The 16871-nt window shown below is 28.3% G+C and overlaps 1 protein-coding gene across 2 annotated transcripts in view; it reads left to right on the top strand.

The window, feature by feature from the left end:
• LOC127283578 (5-hydroxytryptamine receptor 2C-like) overlaps window positions 1-16871 on the top strand; it is a 227380-nt gene that overhangs the window by 168139 nt on the left and 42370 nt on the right. For both annotated transcript variants that reach the window (XR_007843371.1, XM_051308547.1), the window contains exon 4: window positions 757-981. Coding sequence is in view for 1 of the 2 variants with exons in the window: in XM_051308547.1 (XP_051164504.1) it covers window positions 757-981 (225 nt within the window). In the remaining variant the exon portion in view is untranslated. The remainder of the gene's footprint in view (window positions 1-756; window positions 982-16871) is intronic.

Consider the following 16871-nt stretch of genomic DNA (forward strand, 5'->3'; position numbering starts at 1 on the left):
GACTCCTTTAAAATCATTTCTGCAAAGAATCATAATTTTTTAAAATTAGTCGGCAACGACATTAGTCGAAATATAATGGAATGACTCAATTATATTTATAATAATTAACATTTATATCAACAAAGTGCTAAATAAAGTATTATTTTCGAAACCTTGAAAATTTCTTAAAAACCTTGAAAAAACCTGGAAATAACCTTAAATTTTATCCGCGAGCTTTAGTTGCCAGCATGTTAATATTAAAGTTTATTTTATTTTAATTATTTATTGTTTTTGTTTATTTCAAATTTTATTGTAATTTAGTAAACTCCCTGAAGAGGAAATCATTTAGATTTCGAAACATTGGATTAAAACTTTATTAAAACAACAATGATTCGAATGTTATCGTTTTATTCATACGAAACCTTCTAATTCATTTGTATCATTATCATAAATTTCAACTGTAATATATGATGTATTTGTTCCTTAGTGGGCTTTCAGACCTAGGAACTTGAATTCAATGAAAAATAAATTATTAAATAAATAATACAATGATAAAAGAGCTCATGACCCAGTTGGTAATAATTTAAAAATAAACATTTTTGTAGAGAAAACAAAGCGTTGATAATCTTTGCAAAAAAAAAAAAATGAAAAAAAAATATTTTTTTTCTCCCCCTTATTATTTTCCTCGAAGGGTTAGCGCAATATTGAGAACAGTGAACATAAACGCTTCCCTGATTTTATCTGGTCCGTTAATTATAATAATCGATTGTGCTTCAGGGTACTGGCCATTTGGAGTGGTGTGGTGCAACGTGTACGTGACATGTGACGTGTTGGCTTGTTCCGCAAGCATCATGCACATGTGCTTCATTTCTCTGGGACGTTATCTCGGCATTCGAAATCCACTGAAAACAAGGCACATCTCAACAAAACGACTAGTTGGATTCAAGATCGCGCTCGTCTGGCTGTTGGCCATGCTAGTTTCCAGTTCCATTACAGTATTAGGTAAAGTAGATTTATTTTAAATTACTAATTCCCCTGGAATGCAACCAAGATGAGAGAAAATCACTTGCAAATTGCATACTCCTGTGTTTATTATCAATTAGATGGGCTTTTTAATTGCATTTTACCTGCGGGCAATATGCGCATTATTATTATTATTATTTTCTTTAGCCTCAAGGCTCATTTTCATTTAAAATTGGCTAATTAGAATCTTAAGATTTGATGAAATTATCATGACCGGCAAATATTTTTTGTCATTTATATTATTTAACTTCTGCCATTTTATATAAAATTTTTTTTTCTGATTTCGCTTTCCAAGAGTGGAAAATAATTTTTCTTTTGAAAATTTTAAAAGTATTTTACAATTTTTTTTAACATTAAAAAATAAAAAATTAAAATCTCTTTCAGTTCAATTTACAAAAATTGGACAAGTGCGAGTTGTAACTCGCACTGAAATCGATGATTCCGTACACGAAGTGAACTTATTTGGTATAATAACAAATGTTTAAAAATTATGTGTTCTATGTCAAATAATAATATAAGTGATACGAAGAAGAACAATTTTCTTAAATTTTTTTACAAAATTGTTCCTTTTTGTATCACTTAGGCCCTCTCCAGAATGGAGTTAAACGCAACGCAGACGCGACGCATCGCAATGCTAAGCAAATGGGGATGCGTCGCGTTTGCATTGCGTTTAGCTCCATTCTGGAAAGGGCCTTATATTATTATTTGACATACAACACATATTTTTTAAACATTTGTTTTTATACCAAATAAGTTCACTTCGTGTATTTAATTTTATTTCTACTAGCAATATTTTTATTGTATTTACATTTTAAAAATACATTGAATAGGTACTAAATTTTATCTTTCTAAGTCAAGAAAGTGATAAACCATAAGATATTGATAAAAGTCTAGTAGCTGGGTCAAATCATGCCTAAAAAATCAAAGTTGTCCCCTAGGTTTTCGATTTCGATGAAACTTTGGGAAAATGTAGTGAAATACATGCTAATGAAAAGTCCAAAAGCGATTTTTGAAAATTTTGGGATTTACAGGACTTTTAAAATTTTTTTTGAAATTTTGAAAAATTTGTATCTCAAAGAAAAACGAATCGATTTTAATGATTTTTTCAGGGAGTACGTATTATTAGCTAACAATTTAGAAAAAAAATTTACAAAAAAAAAATTTTTTTTTTAAACAAAAAAAATTAAAAATTATTGTTTAAACAAATTTTTCTTTGAGAAGCGTATCTTTAATTTTTTTCTAATACTGATATTTCGATTCCTTAGGATCTCACGAGTATTTTCATAAAAAAAAATCGATGGATACTTTTAAACTTTCCGAGATATTGCATTTTTTTGTCTTTTCGCGCAGCGGCCAACTGCGCTTTCAATGCTGGTCGTTGTATGCAAGCTGCTGTTCAAAACTACTAATAGCCCGTAAATCTTAACAGAATTGAATATTTCCTCTTGGCTAATGATCAGTGATAAATATAAGAGAAATCGGGTCGTTTTTATTGCTTAATTATTAATTATTTATATTTTTAAATAAACAACTAACACATATTTATTGAATTCTTTAAAATTTTATTTTTTTACGAAATGTAACAACAAAAACAATTGATAAACTATCCAAATGATTTAAACTTTGTTTTAAGGATAAATCCATTTTATTTACATTAAAAAAAAATTGTTATAAACAATTATTTTAAACAAATTTTTTTTAAATTTTATATATTTTTTTTAGAAATTTTACTGCTCTTATATAAAAATTTTAATAATTTCCCTAATCTATCAACTTACTATAAAATTGTTTTTCATGATAAAAAAATTGTTATAAATAATTTTATATAAAAATTAAATTAACTTTTGTCCTCATTTACAAAGTTATCAAGAATATTGTGCATAGTAAGTGATCGAAATTATAAGTGACATAAATTTTTACATCATCAAACAATTATTTCAAGGAATTATCTCTAAATAAAATATGAGTTTAGTCAATAATACAACTTAATAAAACTAAACAAGAAAAAAGTTATTATTTACTAAATATCTATGTAACTAAATTTTATTTACTAGTTATAATCACAAAAACTACAAAACAACATTTTATTTAATTCTATCCATACTTTTTGAAATTATATTGATCCTTTGTTATTAATTAGTTTAGTTGTAATGTTAGATTGACGTGAGGATCAAATAAAGTGTTGGAAAACTGACATTAGTAAAGGCTTACATATTTTGGAAATACGTCTTACATATTTGTAATTATATTTATTTTAAGAGCGCTACTATAGTCTTCCGATTATAAATTAAGAGGGAATTTTATTTAGAAAATCCGAGAAAGGTCAATAGAATTCGCGAAAGAATGAGAAAAGAGAGGGCAGTTCTTGATTAGATTTTGACGAAGACACAAGTGTGTCATGAAAGACTGTAATTGAAGTTAAAAGTAATAAATTTATTAATTTATTAATTATTAATTAATTTATTAATTTGTTTTTATTTACTTACTGCAGTTCCTAACTTAGATTTAACATAAAGAAACTTTTTTCTTTTTATAAAATTGTCATACGTTTCTGCTCATATGGGAGCCCCATCATACGAAACTGAAGTACGCAACGTTTATGATAAATGATTTTTAAAGAAATAATTTTTTAAAATGAAAAATTCTATAATTTTTTGCCAAAAAAATATATTTTTTTATAAATTGTTGATTAATGAAAACTACAAGAAATATTTTTAATGCAAAAAATTATAGAATTTTTTATTTTAAAAAATTATTTCATTAAAAATCGTTTATCACAAACGTAGCGTACTTCAGTTTCGTTTCATTATCAATTTAAAAATTAATTTACAATAATAATTTTATTAACACTAAAAAGCAATTATTAGGTAATTTAATTATATTGAAATTTAAAAATGATTTAAAAATATTTATTTATTTAAGTTTATTAATTGTAAAATTCAGTTACGTTACAGTTCAAATATTATCTATTACATATTGAAAACAATGAATTTCTGAAATTAAATTATTAAAGTTCTATATTATTAGTTTAATGTGTATAGTATCCCGATTTTAATCGTCAAAATTGGTATTTAAACTTATTGGTCGAAATTTCCTTTTGCATATTTGAAATAATTTATTTAAAGAGAATGTTTGATAAAATTTTTTTTTTCGTGTAGTAAATTATTTTTATCATAATAATATGTTGTTGTTGACATTGTTGGCAAATTCAAACAAATAATATATTGACATAATTCCAATGAAAACGTTGATTATTATTAATACGTATATTATGAGATTACAAGCGCGTGTGTTTACTAACATTTCCATGTATAACAATAAATATATTTTACAATAATTAATTTCAATTATTCTTATGAGATGCATTATTGTTTATGTCATTTCTATATAATAGGGGAGAGTGGGTCAAAGCCGCCATGTAGGGCAAAGGTGATTTCAAAATATATTCATTTTTTCTAATTTATTTCAATTTTCGTTTACAGTGTATTGTTAATATGATTAAAGCAATTGATTAGAAAAGAAAAAGCTCAAAAATATTAAGTATTCGATGAAATATTATATAAAAGTAGTTTTTACAAGGAAGGGATAAAAATTTCGTTGATCGAAGATTCAAATTTAAAAAATGGTTTTAAGCACTTATGTTTTAAAAACTTTTTGTTTGAATAAATTAAACATATATCTACACGATCTGCATAAAATTTAAGTTCATTTTTTTATTTAAATAATTTAAATTTAAAAAATTAATGTCAAATAAATGTTGACCTTCTTTTTTACCAAAACATGTCTCTTTATTGGTAATTATTTATTATTGTTTATATTTTGAATATAAATATGTATTTTTTATAACTGTGATTATATTTACTTTATTTTATTAACTTTAAAAAAATTATAAATTTTTGGTAAATATATAAAATCAACATTAATATTTCATTATATTTTCGCATGGTTATTTAAATTGTTTTTCAATTTAAATATAGGTAGAAGGTAAAGTACACGGAAAAAAATTTTCTGTAGAATTTACAGAAACTCCTGCGTCATCTACTGATGTTTCTCCAAATAGAGAAATATGTAGAATCATTGGCATTAAAATCTGTTAATTCTACAAGTTTGAGCTACAGTTCTTAAAAACTGTTGAGTGACCAAATTATGTATACTATATGGGGATAATATATATTTGGTAGAGTATTTCTTATAGGTTATATTCTCCTCCGAATACATTAAATTCGCGGAACATTATTGTTTAAATTAGTATAACTTCTATGTAAATAAATTCATCCTTCAATAATTTTCTAACAAAAAAAATGAGGAGCAAGTTTTCAAAACTTATGATAAATCCACTTTTTCTTATGTCGAGAAATTGAAACAAACGACTTTTCTCACTTAATCACTACAGTTAATTTTAAAATAAAAAATTTGTAATAATTTATTTCTATAATAATGTTTATATACTTAAGACGTTTCCTTTTTAATTAAATTTTCTTGACGACGCTATGATAATAATAAAAACACTAAATTCGCCTTAACCTCTCGCACTCAATCGTACTCAGCCTTAGTCGAATCACTGCATTGTTTTTGCGCATGCGTTAAATCCTTGCAGAAAATATCTGTAGAATTAACAGATTTAGGAACATGTAAAATCTCTAAATCGACGTTAAAGAATTACCAGAAAATTTTTTTAGGTCCGTTAACCTGGCTTGTCCACATTGTCCGATCTAGATAAAACCTATTTGAAAATTAAGGGCTAATTTAAGGCTAATTTAATGCCCTAATGACGAATTTAATGCTCGGCATTTTCTTTAAAAAACTTGTGGACAAGCTAGCTTAACATTAAGGTGGCTTGTCCACACAATGAAGGAGCACTCGTAGGAAGGTCTACTATAGCTCAAAATTTAGGGCTTTTTTAAGGCTCTTGAATGCTGTATTGTGGAATTTAATGCCGGCATTATTTCGCGAATTATTTGCAAAAATTCAATTTTTACGTTATCTCAGTTTGTCCACATCATGAAGGAACACTCGTAGAAAGGTCTACTATGGATCAAAATTTAGGGCTTTTTTAAGGCTCCTCAATGCTCTATTGTCGAATTTAATGCCGGCATTATTTCGCGAATTATTTGCAAAAATTCAATTTTTACGTTATCTCAGTTTGTCCACATCATTAAGGAACACTCGTAGGAAGGTCTACTATAGGTCAAAATTTAGGGCTTTTTTAAGGCTCCTCAATACTCTATTGCCGAATTTAATGCCGGCATTACTTCACGAATTATTTGCAAAAATTCAATTTTTACGTTATCTCAGTTTGTCCACACAATGAAGGAGCACTCATAGGAAGCTCTACTATAGCTCAAAATTTAGGGCTTTTTTAAGGCTCTTGAATGCTGTATTGTGGAATTTAATGCCGGCATTATTTCGCGAATTATTTGCAAAAATTCAATTTTTACGTTATCTCAGTTTGTCCACATCATTAAGGAACACTCGTAGGAAGGTCTACTATAGGTCAAAATTTAGGGCTTTTTTAAGGCTCCTCAATACTCTATTGCCGAATTTAATGCCGGCATTATTTCGCGAATTATTTGCAAAAATTCAATTTTTACGTTATCTCAGTTTGTCCACATCATGAAGGAACACTCGTAGAAAGGTCTACTATGGATCAAAATTTAGGGCTTTTTTAAGGCTCCTCAATGCTCTATTGTCGAATTTAATGCCGGCATTATTTCGCGAATTATTTGCAAAAATTCAATTTTTACGTTATCTCAGTTTGTCCACATCATTAAGGAACACTCGTAGGAAGGTCTACTATAGGTCAAAATTTAGGGCTTTTTTAAGGCTCCTCAATACTCTATTGCCGAATTTAATGCCGGCATTACTTCACGAATTATTTGCAAAAATTCAATTTTTACGTTATCTCAGTTTGTCCACACAATGAAGGAGCACTCATAGGAAGCTCTACTATAGCTCAAAATTTAGGGCTTTTTTAAGGCTCTTGAATGCTGTATTGTGGAATTTAATGCCGGCATTATTTCGCGAATTATTTGCAAAAATTCAATTTTTACGTTATCTCAGTTTGTCCACATCATTAAGGAACACTCGTAGGAAGGTCTACTATAGGTCAAAATTTAGGGCTTTTTTAAGGCTCCTCAATACTCTATTGCCGAATTTAATGCCGGCATTATTTCGCGAATTATTTGCAAAAATTCAATTTTTACGTTATCTCAGTTTGTCCACATCATGAAGGAACACTCGTAGAAAGGTCTACTATGGATCAAAATTTAGGGCTTTTTTAAGGCTCCTCAATGCTCTATTGTCGAATTTAATGCCGGCATTATTTCGCGAATTATTTGCAAAAATTCAATTTTTACGTTATCTCAGTTTGTCCACATCATTAAGGAACACTCGTAGGAAGGTCTACTATAGGTCAAAATTTAGGGCTTTTTTAAGGCTCCTCAATACTCTATTGCCGAATTTAATGCCGGCATTACTTCACGAATTATTTGCAAAAATTCAATTTTTACGTTATCTCAGTTTGTCCACACAATGAAGGAGCACTCATAGGAAGCTCTACTATAGCTCAAAATTTAGGGCTTTTTTAAGGCTCTTGAATGCTGTATTGTGGAATTTAATGCCGGCATTATTTCGCGAATTATTTGCAAAAATTCAATTTTTACGTTATCTCAGTTTGTCCACATCATTAAGGAACACTCGTAGGAAGGTCTACTATAGGTCAAAATTTAGGGCTTTTTTAAGGCTCCTCAATACTCTATTGCCGAATTTAATGCCGGCATTATTTCGCGAATTATTTGCAAAAATTCAATTTTTACGTTATCTCAGTTTGTCCACATCATGAAGGAACACTCGTAGAAAGGTCTACTATGGATCAAAATTTAGGGCTTTTTTAAGGCTCCTCAATGCTCTATTGTCGAATTTAATGCCGGCATTATTTCGCGAATTATTTGCAAAAATTCAATTTTTACGTTATCTCAGTTTGTCCACATCATTAAGGAACACTCGTAGGAAGGTCTACTATAGGTCAAAATTTAGGGCTTTTTTAAGGCTCTTGAATGCTCTATTGTCGAATTTAATGCCGGCATTATTTCGCGAAATATTTGCAAAAATTCAACTTTTACTTGATAAGCTTGCCCATTTCTGCTGCTACTCAGCCACTAGTCAAACCCTAAATAGCGTCGCTCGTCTGAAAAGTCTAGCCAAAAGGTCGTTAATCCTAGAAGTACCACTTCCACGAAAAAAGTTTTTATATATGCTAACATTTAGGGCTCAATTGGGGCTAATTTAGTACCTCATGCAAAAATTTAGGGCCCTTTACCTATTTAAAGTAACCCTTCGTACTGCTAGCTTGACGTCAAGCTGGATCTGAATTAGTAGTTTTCTACTCACAGAAAATTAAAAGGCATTAAAATAAGCTGCAACGCTTATTATTTTAATCCAATTTTGCTTATTTTAATACCAAAATGGATTAAAATAAGCAAAATTGGATTAAAATAATAAGCGTTGCAGCTTATTTTAATACCTTTTAATTTTCTGTGCTAATGAAAGAGTGCGTATTCGTTTACTAATTGAATTAGTAACAGTTATGACTAATTTGTAGTAAAAAAAACTACTAATTGCTAGTAGAAAACTACTAATTTATGGAGTAAGTCGTATTTTTTACTATTTCAAATTAGTAAGCCGATTTACGCTATGAATTAGTAGTTTTTTTTACTAAAAATTAGTAAAAACTGTTACTAATTCAATTGGTAAACGAATACGCACTCGTTCATTAGTAGAAAACTACTAATTCAGATTTAGAGAGTAGGGTTCTCAACTAAGACTATTTAAATTTTTCAAAAACCACCCCTAAGTTCAAAAAAACATCTCCAATTATTAAAACTTGATTTAACCTAACAATAATCATATAGGACATAGGAGCTAAATTAGTGTTCTTCAATAGCACTAAATTGAATTTTTAAAAATGCACTCCCAAGCACCCCAACCATGTAACTGATAGAAAACCAAACACAAAACCTACCCTCAAATAATTCAAACTTAATATTTTCAAAAATAAGTACTTATGAATTTAGGGCTAATTTAGAGTTCTTAAATAGCACTAAATTAGATGTTCAAAAATGATCCACCAATTTCAAAAACTACCCCTGAGTACTTCAAACTCAGTTTTTACAAAAAACAAGTACTTTGGAATATAGGGCTAATTTAAGGCTCATTATTATAGCACTAAATTGCATTTTCAAAAACGATCCACCAACTTCAAAAACTTCGCCTCAGTAGTTCAAAAATTTCTTTTACATTTTTTTATCGAAAATAACGATTTTTAACCCCTTCACTGTTATTGACCTCTATAGAGGCATAAAAATGTCGTGCCACCAGTGTGCATGACCGCTATAGAGGCATCTCAAAAAAAATAAGTAGACACAAAATATGATAAATTATCGATAGTTTACTTCATTATTTTAATAATCGTTTACTTCATTATTTTAACAATACAATAAACTTGTCAATGGGTATTCTTAGATTTTCGGGTTTTTTTTAATATCAATTTTTATAAAAAAAATTTTTTTCCCACATACGGGGCACTGAAGCTTTATTTTTGCTACACTGCGAAGGGGTTAATAAACAAATTAATTTTTTTAAACTGTGAAAGCTATTATTTTTACTTTTTTTTATTTTTACATACCTGAAAATAATAAGAATATTTTGCAAAAAAAAATTTCGAGTAGTCATCCAAAAAGGGTAATCAGGTTATCAGTAAAACATTTTACAAAGTATTTTAGTAGTTTTTCCATGTATGTAAATATAAAAAAAGTAAAACAACGGGTCTAAAGTTAAAAAAAATAATTTGTTTATAAAAAAATCGTTATTTTCTATAAAAAAATTCAAAACTAAATTTTTGAACTAGTCGGGGGTAGTTTTTAGGATTGGTAGATCATTTTTAAACAGCCAATACAGTGCTACTTACGAGCAATAAATAAGCAAGTAATTCTTAAGTGCTTATTTTAAAAAAAAATCGTTTAGACTTGCTAAGATAGTGTTAAATTTGGCATAAAAGCATTTTAGAGTTTTAAATAAGCCCTAAATTTTGACACCTAGAAGACCTTCCTAAGAGTATTCCTTCAATGTGTGGACAAACTAATATAGCGATAAATTTGAATTTTTGCAATAATTTCGCGAAATTATGCCGGCACTAAATTTGGCAATAGAGCATTAAGGAGCCTTAAAAAAGCCCTAAATTTTGACCTATAGTAGACCTTCCTATGAGTGTTCCTTCATGATGTGGACAAACTAAGATAACGTAAAAATTGAATTTTTGCAAATAATTCGCGAAATTATGCCGGCATTAAATTCGACAATAGAGCATTGAGGAGCCTTAAAAAAGCCCTAAATTTTGATCCATAGTAGACCTTTCTACGAGTGTTCCTTAATGATGTGGACAAACTAAGATAACGTAAAAATTGAATTTTTGCAAATAATTCGCGAAATTATGCCGGCATTAAATTCGACAATAGAGCATTGAGGAGCCTTAAAAAAGCCATAAATTTTGATCCATAGTAGACCTTTCTACGAGTGTTCCTTAATGATGTGGACAAACTGAGATAACGTAAAAATTGAATTTTTGCAAATAATTCGCGAAATAATGCGGGCATTAAATTCGACAATAGAGCATTGAGGAGCCTTAAAAAAGCCATAAATTTTGATCCATAGTAGACCTTCCTACGAGTGTTCCTTCATGATGTGGACAAACTGAGATAACGTAAAAATTGAATTTTTGCAAATAATTCGCGAAATAATGCCGGCATTAAATTCGACAATAGAGCATTGAGGAGCCTTAAAAAAGCCCTAAATTTTGATCCATAGTAGACCTTCCTACGAGTGTTCCTTCATGATGTGGACAAACTGAGATAACGTAAAAATTGAATTTTTGCAAATAATTCGTGAAATAATGCCGGCATTAAATTCGGCAATAGAGTATTGAGGAGCCTTAAAAAAGCCCTAAATTTTGACCTATAGTAGACCTTCCTACCAGTGTTCCTTAATGATGTGGACAAACTGAGATAAAGTAAAAATTGAATTTTTGCAAATAATTCGCGAAATAATGCCGGCATTAAATTCCACAATACAGCATTCAAGAGCCTTAAAAAAGCCCTAAATTTTGAGCTATAGTAGACCTTCCTACGAGTGCTCCTTCATTGTGTGGACAAGCCACCTTAATGTTAAGCTAGCTTGTCCACAAGTTTTTTAAAGAAAATGCCGAGCATTAAATTCGTCATTAGGGCATTAAATTAGCCTTAAATTAGCCCTTAATTTTCAAATAGGTTTTATCCAGATCGGACAATGTGGACAAGCCAGGTTAACGGACCTAATTTTTTTCCGTGTAGAGAACCGTTTTTTGCATCTTCTTGAAAATAATTAAATTAAATAACCATGCTTATAATAAATTAAGTAATCATTATTGAAATTTGTTGTTAATTAGTTTTAAATTAATTAGAGAAAAAAAATCACGTAAATTGATGGTGTAATAACGAAAATATTTTCAAATAAACGTTACATTAGCGACTTTGCCCCGCTCTCCCTTAACCCCTTCGCTGTGAAGCAAAAATCGTGTTTCCGTGCCACCAGTGTGCAAAAAAAAATTTTTTTTTTTTAAATCTTATATTACCATATTGTATGTTTTTATTAACATTAATATTATATTAAGTAAAACTATTTTATTTTTAAGATGCTGCTATAGCGGTCATGCACACTGGTGGCACGACTTATTTTTGCCTCTATAGAGGTCAGTAACAGTGAAGGGGTTAAATCAGATTTTTTAAATTAAAAAAATACACATTTGACAATAAGAAGCCTATTAGCCCATTATCCTTCGAACTACGATCGCCAAAAGTTATACAAAAATTTTCAAATTTTCGGGATATCCTCCCAAAAATACCAGAGAAAATATTTTAAAATAGTTAAAAACTTTTTCGGATTTATTATAAAAATATTATAGTAAAAAAATATTTTTGATTTAAAACCTTTAAATTTATCTCAGTTTCATGAAAAATTTTGGCTATCTGAGTTTTCAGTATCGTTTTTTGTTTTCAAGCATTCATAAATCACTTCCATACTTTACTGAATAAAATGAAGATATGTTGAAAATTTATAATTCGTGTACAGCAAATATTTATGAAGTTATATATATATAATATAAAATTACTTAAAATGATTAATAACACTCGAAGTCATTGACAGAGTTCTTTAAAGTTTGCATGAATTCATATGAATAATTAATTTAAAATTAATTCATGAATTTATAACAATAAATAAATAAATTATTAAGAATTAATTGATTTATAAAAATAAATCCAGTTATTTATAGTTAATAAATGTTACTTAAATGTCAACTCACATTTCAAAAATTACAAAAAAAAGAACATTTAAATAAAGAATATAGATATAGATATTTAAATGAACAATGAAACATTGAAATACATTTAAAAATTTTGAATATTTTTTTCCAAACTAAAAGAACAAAAAAAAATTATTAATCTTTTATATTAAAAGACAAATATTATATTTATATTATATTTAAGCTACATATTTTTCGTACAATCTTTATGTTTTTCAATTTTCCTGAGAGAAAAGTTCCATTTCATAAATTGGTTAAAAGAAACAAGAATATAATAAAAAAAAATACATCACGTGATCTTTTTAAAATCTATAAAATTAAAAAAATTATTTTTTATTTCTCACTTTATTTCTTTGCTTATAATTTATTTATACCTCTGTCATTGAAAATTAACTATTCTTAATAACTAAAAAATATTAAATTATTTAAGTATAATTTAAATAAAAATAAACATTGTAAAAGTAGAAATATAAATATCAAAAAATGACAATGTTATTTGCAATAAATTTACAATATTGAATTTGCCATTTTTTGTTTTAAATCCGAGAAATTTTACTATCATGAGGCATTGATAAAATATTTTTCAAATCTTTTTTTCACACAAAAAAGTAGAAACGATAAAAACCGATAATTATTTTTTCGATTTGGTATATAGAATTTCTGCGAAAGAAAAATTATGAGTTCGCCCACATAATCCTTTTCCGGATAAAAGTATAATGACTCAGTCTTTTGCTTTCCTTTGGTTAAACGTGATTGACGTTGAATCGAACAAAAAACATAATTGCTTATTGATCCCCAATAGACCATCGTATCTGGACGATTGCTTGCTCTCTGAATATATATATATATACAACCAAAACGTTGGAAGCAAACTATACAAGTATTGTTGATTTACCGTCTCCTTCGCTTTTCTTTGCTTTTACGACTTTTTTTTCCAAGACGATTTTCTATTTTATGTAGATGACCGCGGATTAAGAGAAAGAAAAGCTTTTACGTTTTGCTACGGTGGAAAAAGTAAATAACTTCAAAAATAGCAAAGTCAGGAGTTTTTCCTTTAAAAAAACATGTTTGATTAAGCCAATAAAACAAAATTTTTCTCTATCAACGAAGAAATTTCATCATTTGAGGGGAAAATTTTTTTAAAACTATATTATTTCAATAAAATCTTCTTTAAATATAGACGATTTAATTGTTATACTTTTTTCCCCTTAAGATTCAAATATTACGAATATTATAAGAAAGAAGAATTCTTAATTTAAATATTGAAATCTGATTAGATAATTTTGTTTAATTTAACACAGTTTGTCAGTTTTATTTTCATATATATGGAAAATATCTTATCACTTTCATTATTTGTTTGAATTAAAATTTATAATACACCCAATTGCATAAATTCTGTCCTTCCGGTTTAACGACATTTTGAAAAGTCGTGACACTTCTCTAATAATTTTAGTAATTCGTGGCATATGGTGTATAAATTGGTTACACCATATGTCACGAACTAATAAAATTATTATAGAAGTGTCATGACTTTTCAAATTGTCGTCAAACCGGAAGGACAGCATTTATGAAATTGGGTGTATGTTTGATTTAAAATTAAGGTTCAGTTTAGAATGGGCGGATGTAAATTTCCACTATTAATTTCAGTCGAACGTCCGAAATATGCCATATCTTTATTTTTTTTACATCTGCCTTTCTCTATTCTAGTTCCCCGCCCTGTATCGAAAAATAGCTACCGTTCCCTGAAAAGTGTCACATTTCGGATGTTCCAATGATTATTTTACGATTTCTAACCTAAAAATATAACATAAACTAAATGTTTTGTTTTTGTAAATTTTTCACTTATAATGTCTCTTTTAGTTAAATAAGTGTACTTTTCTTATGTAAAATACAATTTTACTTAAAAATTGCCAAATTTATAATTTTTTTAAATAGCATTTAATTACTAGCAGTTGAGTGTTAGATATTTTACATATAAGAAAAGTACACTTATTTAACACAAAAAGACATAATAAGTGAAACATTCACAAAAGAAAATCAACTTTTAGGTTATGTTGCCTTCCGATTTTCCAGCTTATAAATTTACAACGTGCTGAAAGTATTTTTTTACAGTGTGGGAATGATGGTCACTTTTTTCCAAATTTCGACGTTGTAAATTAACTTTGAAATTTTTTACCGTTGTTGAATTAAACTTAAATATGTTTGACTGTGTAGCAAAGAAATTAAACAGTTATTGTACTAAAAATATCGTTTTCTCAGTGTACCTAATAGTTTTTTTTTTATTTAACACCAAACATTGATAAAGTATTTCAATCGATATTTATGCGAAAACAATAAATTTCAATAAATTGCGGTGAATTTAAATTTTTATTCTGAAAAACCGGATGTCCGTTTTCGTGGGGGATGTCCAACGATATATTTGAATTACAAAATGTTCAATTTCAAAATTTAATACAAAGAAGGAGATTGCATACATTAATATTGTAAATTGTTCTTATTAAAAGTAGTATTATACAAAGAGCTCGATCGTAAATCATTGCCGGCATGATATAGAAAATATCAATTTTCAACGGAAACTACTTGTCTGTTGTGAAGGTCTGTTCATGAATAAAACAAAGAGCACAGGTTGTGTATACTATATACCATATACGTATATCTTACCTTCTTCCAAGGAGGTACTTTAGATGGATTTAATAAAGCAATAAAAATTTTTTTTTTTCATAATTTTCATTATCAACAGCACTTTTTTTTTTTTTTTTTTTTGTTGGTATATACTGAAAATATTATTTTGGTCCAACAAAAAAGTTTATGTGCTAAGAAATGAAAAAGTTTAAAATAAATTTGTCATTTAACAATATTTACTTTTTTGATGTGAACAAAGAATAGTTTTGTCAGTAAATTTTATATAAAAAGTAATTTTCTGCTGGCATATATTTTTTTCTAAGTAGAAAAAAAAGGTTTGTCAGGAAAATTATAATTCTAAGTAGAAAAAAATTCTAAACAGAAAAAATAATTAGATTAAGTGTAGATAAAATTTATTTTTAAGTAGAAAATGAATATTTTTTACTTTTTTTAAGTGGAGAAAGTACCAAATTTTAAACGAATCGAAACAATTTTAAAAATTCCTGCCAAGTTGAGTCGCCATATTAGGTCCGTCATTTTTTCTATTTGACCTCAAATTTCCCACTTGGAAAGATTCCTCGGAAAGTGCCCCCTGGAGGTTCTATCAGAATTCCGCCGCAACTTCCGACGGAATTAGGACTCTAAAAATTTTGAAAAAAATAATCGGAATTCCGTCAGAATTCCGTCGGACCTCCATCGGAATCCCATCGGAAATTCTTTGGAACTCCGATGGAATTCCGTTAAAAGTTCCGACGGAATTCTGATAGAACCTCCAGGGGACACTTTCCGGGGAATCTTTCCAAGTGGGTTGGATTTAGGGACCCCAAAAACCCCCGAGTACCGAGTTTTGAACAAATCAAATCAATTTAACATTTTTCCGCCATATTGGGTCCGCCATTTTGAATTTTTTTAATCTGACCTCAAATCTGGTCAAATCTGACCACCCTTAAGGCCAGGTCCAAGTGAGGTAGCGCCATCTACATTGATACTAAAATTTTGGAAAATTTTCAACAGCCTTTTCTTGAAAACAAGAAGGTAAAATGCTTTTTCCTTTATGGATAATTGATTATTGGCAAGATATACACCAGCTAAAACTTTTTTTGAGTTAAAATAATAACAAAAATTTCATGTCAATAAATTAAATATGAGCACTTTTTTCACAAAAACTGTAACAGTACTTTCTCAGAAATTACAATCAAAAATGCAATTTCCATTTGGAAGATTAATAAACGCTAAAAAATACACGACCTAAGATTTACCAATCACGAAAATAACAAAAAAAAGTATTTTAACATAACATATTTTACTCATTATGACAGCCGTTTGGCAGGTTATATATGTCACCAGACGTTTCGCAGTTTTGCCGAAAGGAGGAGATTGGCGCTGTTGCTAACCACCTGAAATACATAATCTACCAATGTGCTGTCACAATCAGTAAAGCAGTATCAATATGTTAAATATTTAATAAAAATTTTTTTTGTTATTTTCGTGATTGGTAAATCTTAGATCGTGTATTTTTTAGCGTTTATTAATTTTCCAAATGGAAATTGCATTTTTGATTGTAATTTCTGAGAAAGTACTGTTACAGTTTTTGTGAAAAAAGTGCTCATATTTAATTTATTGACATGAATTTTTTTTTATTATTTTAACTCAAAAAAAGTTTTAGCTGGTGTATATCTTGCCAATAATCAATTATCCATAAAGGAAAAAGCATTTTACTATCTTGTTTTCAAGAAAAGGCTGTTGAAAATTTTCCAAAATTTTAGTATCAATGTAGATGGCGCTGCCTTACTTGGACCTGGCCTTAAGCCTACCCATGAGATAAAAAATTTTTTTAAATATTCTGTCTAAGAAA

This window comes from Leptopilina boulardi, unplaced genomic scaffold, assembly GCF_019393585.1.
Source record: "Leptopilina boulardi isolate dan_hultmark-lab unplaced genomic scaffold, ZJU_Lbou_2.1 LbouV2_310, whole genome shotgun sequence".
NCBI lineage: Eukaryota > Metazoa > Arthropoda > Insecta > Hymenoptera > Figitidae > Leptopilina > Leptopilina boulardi.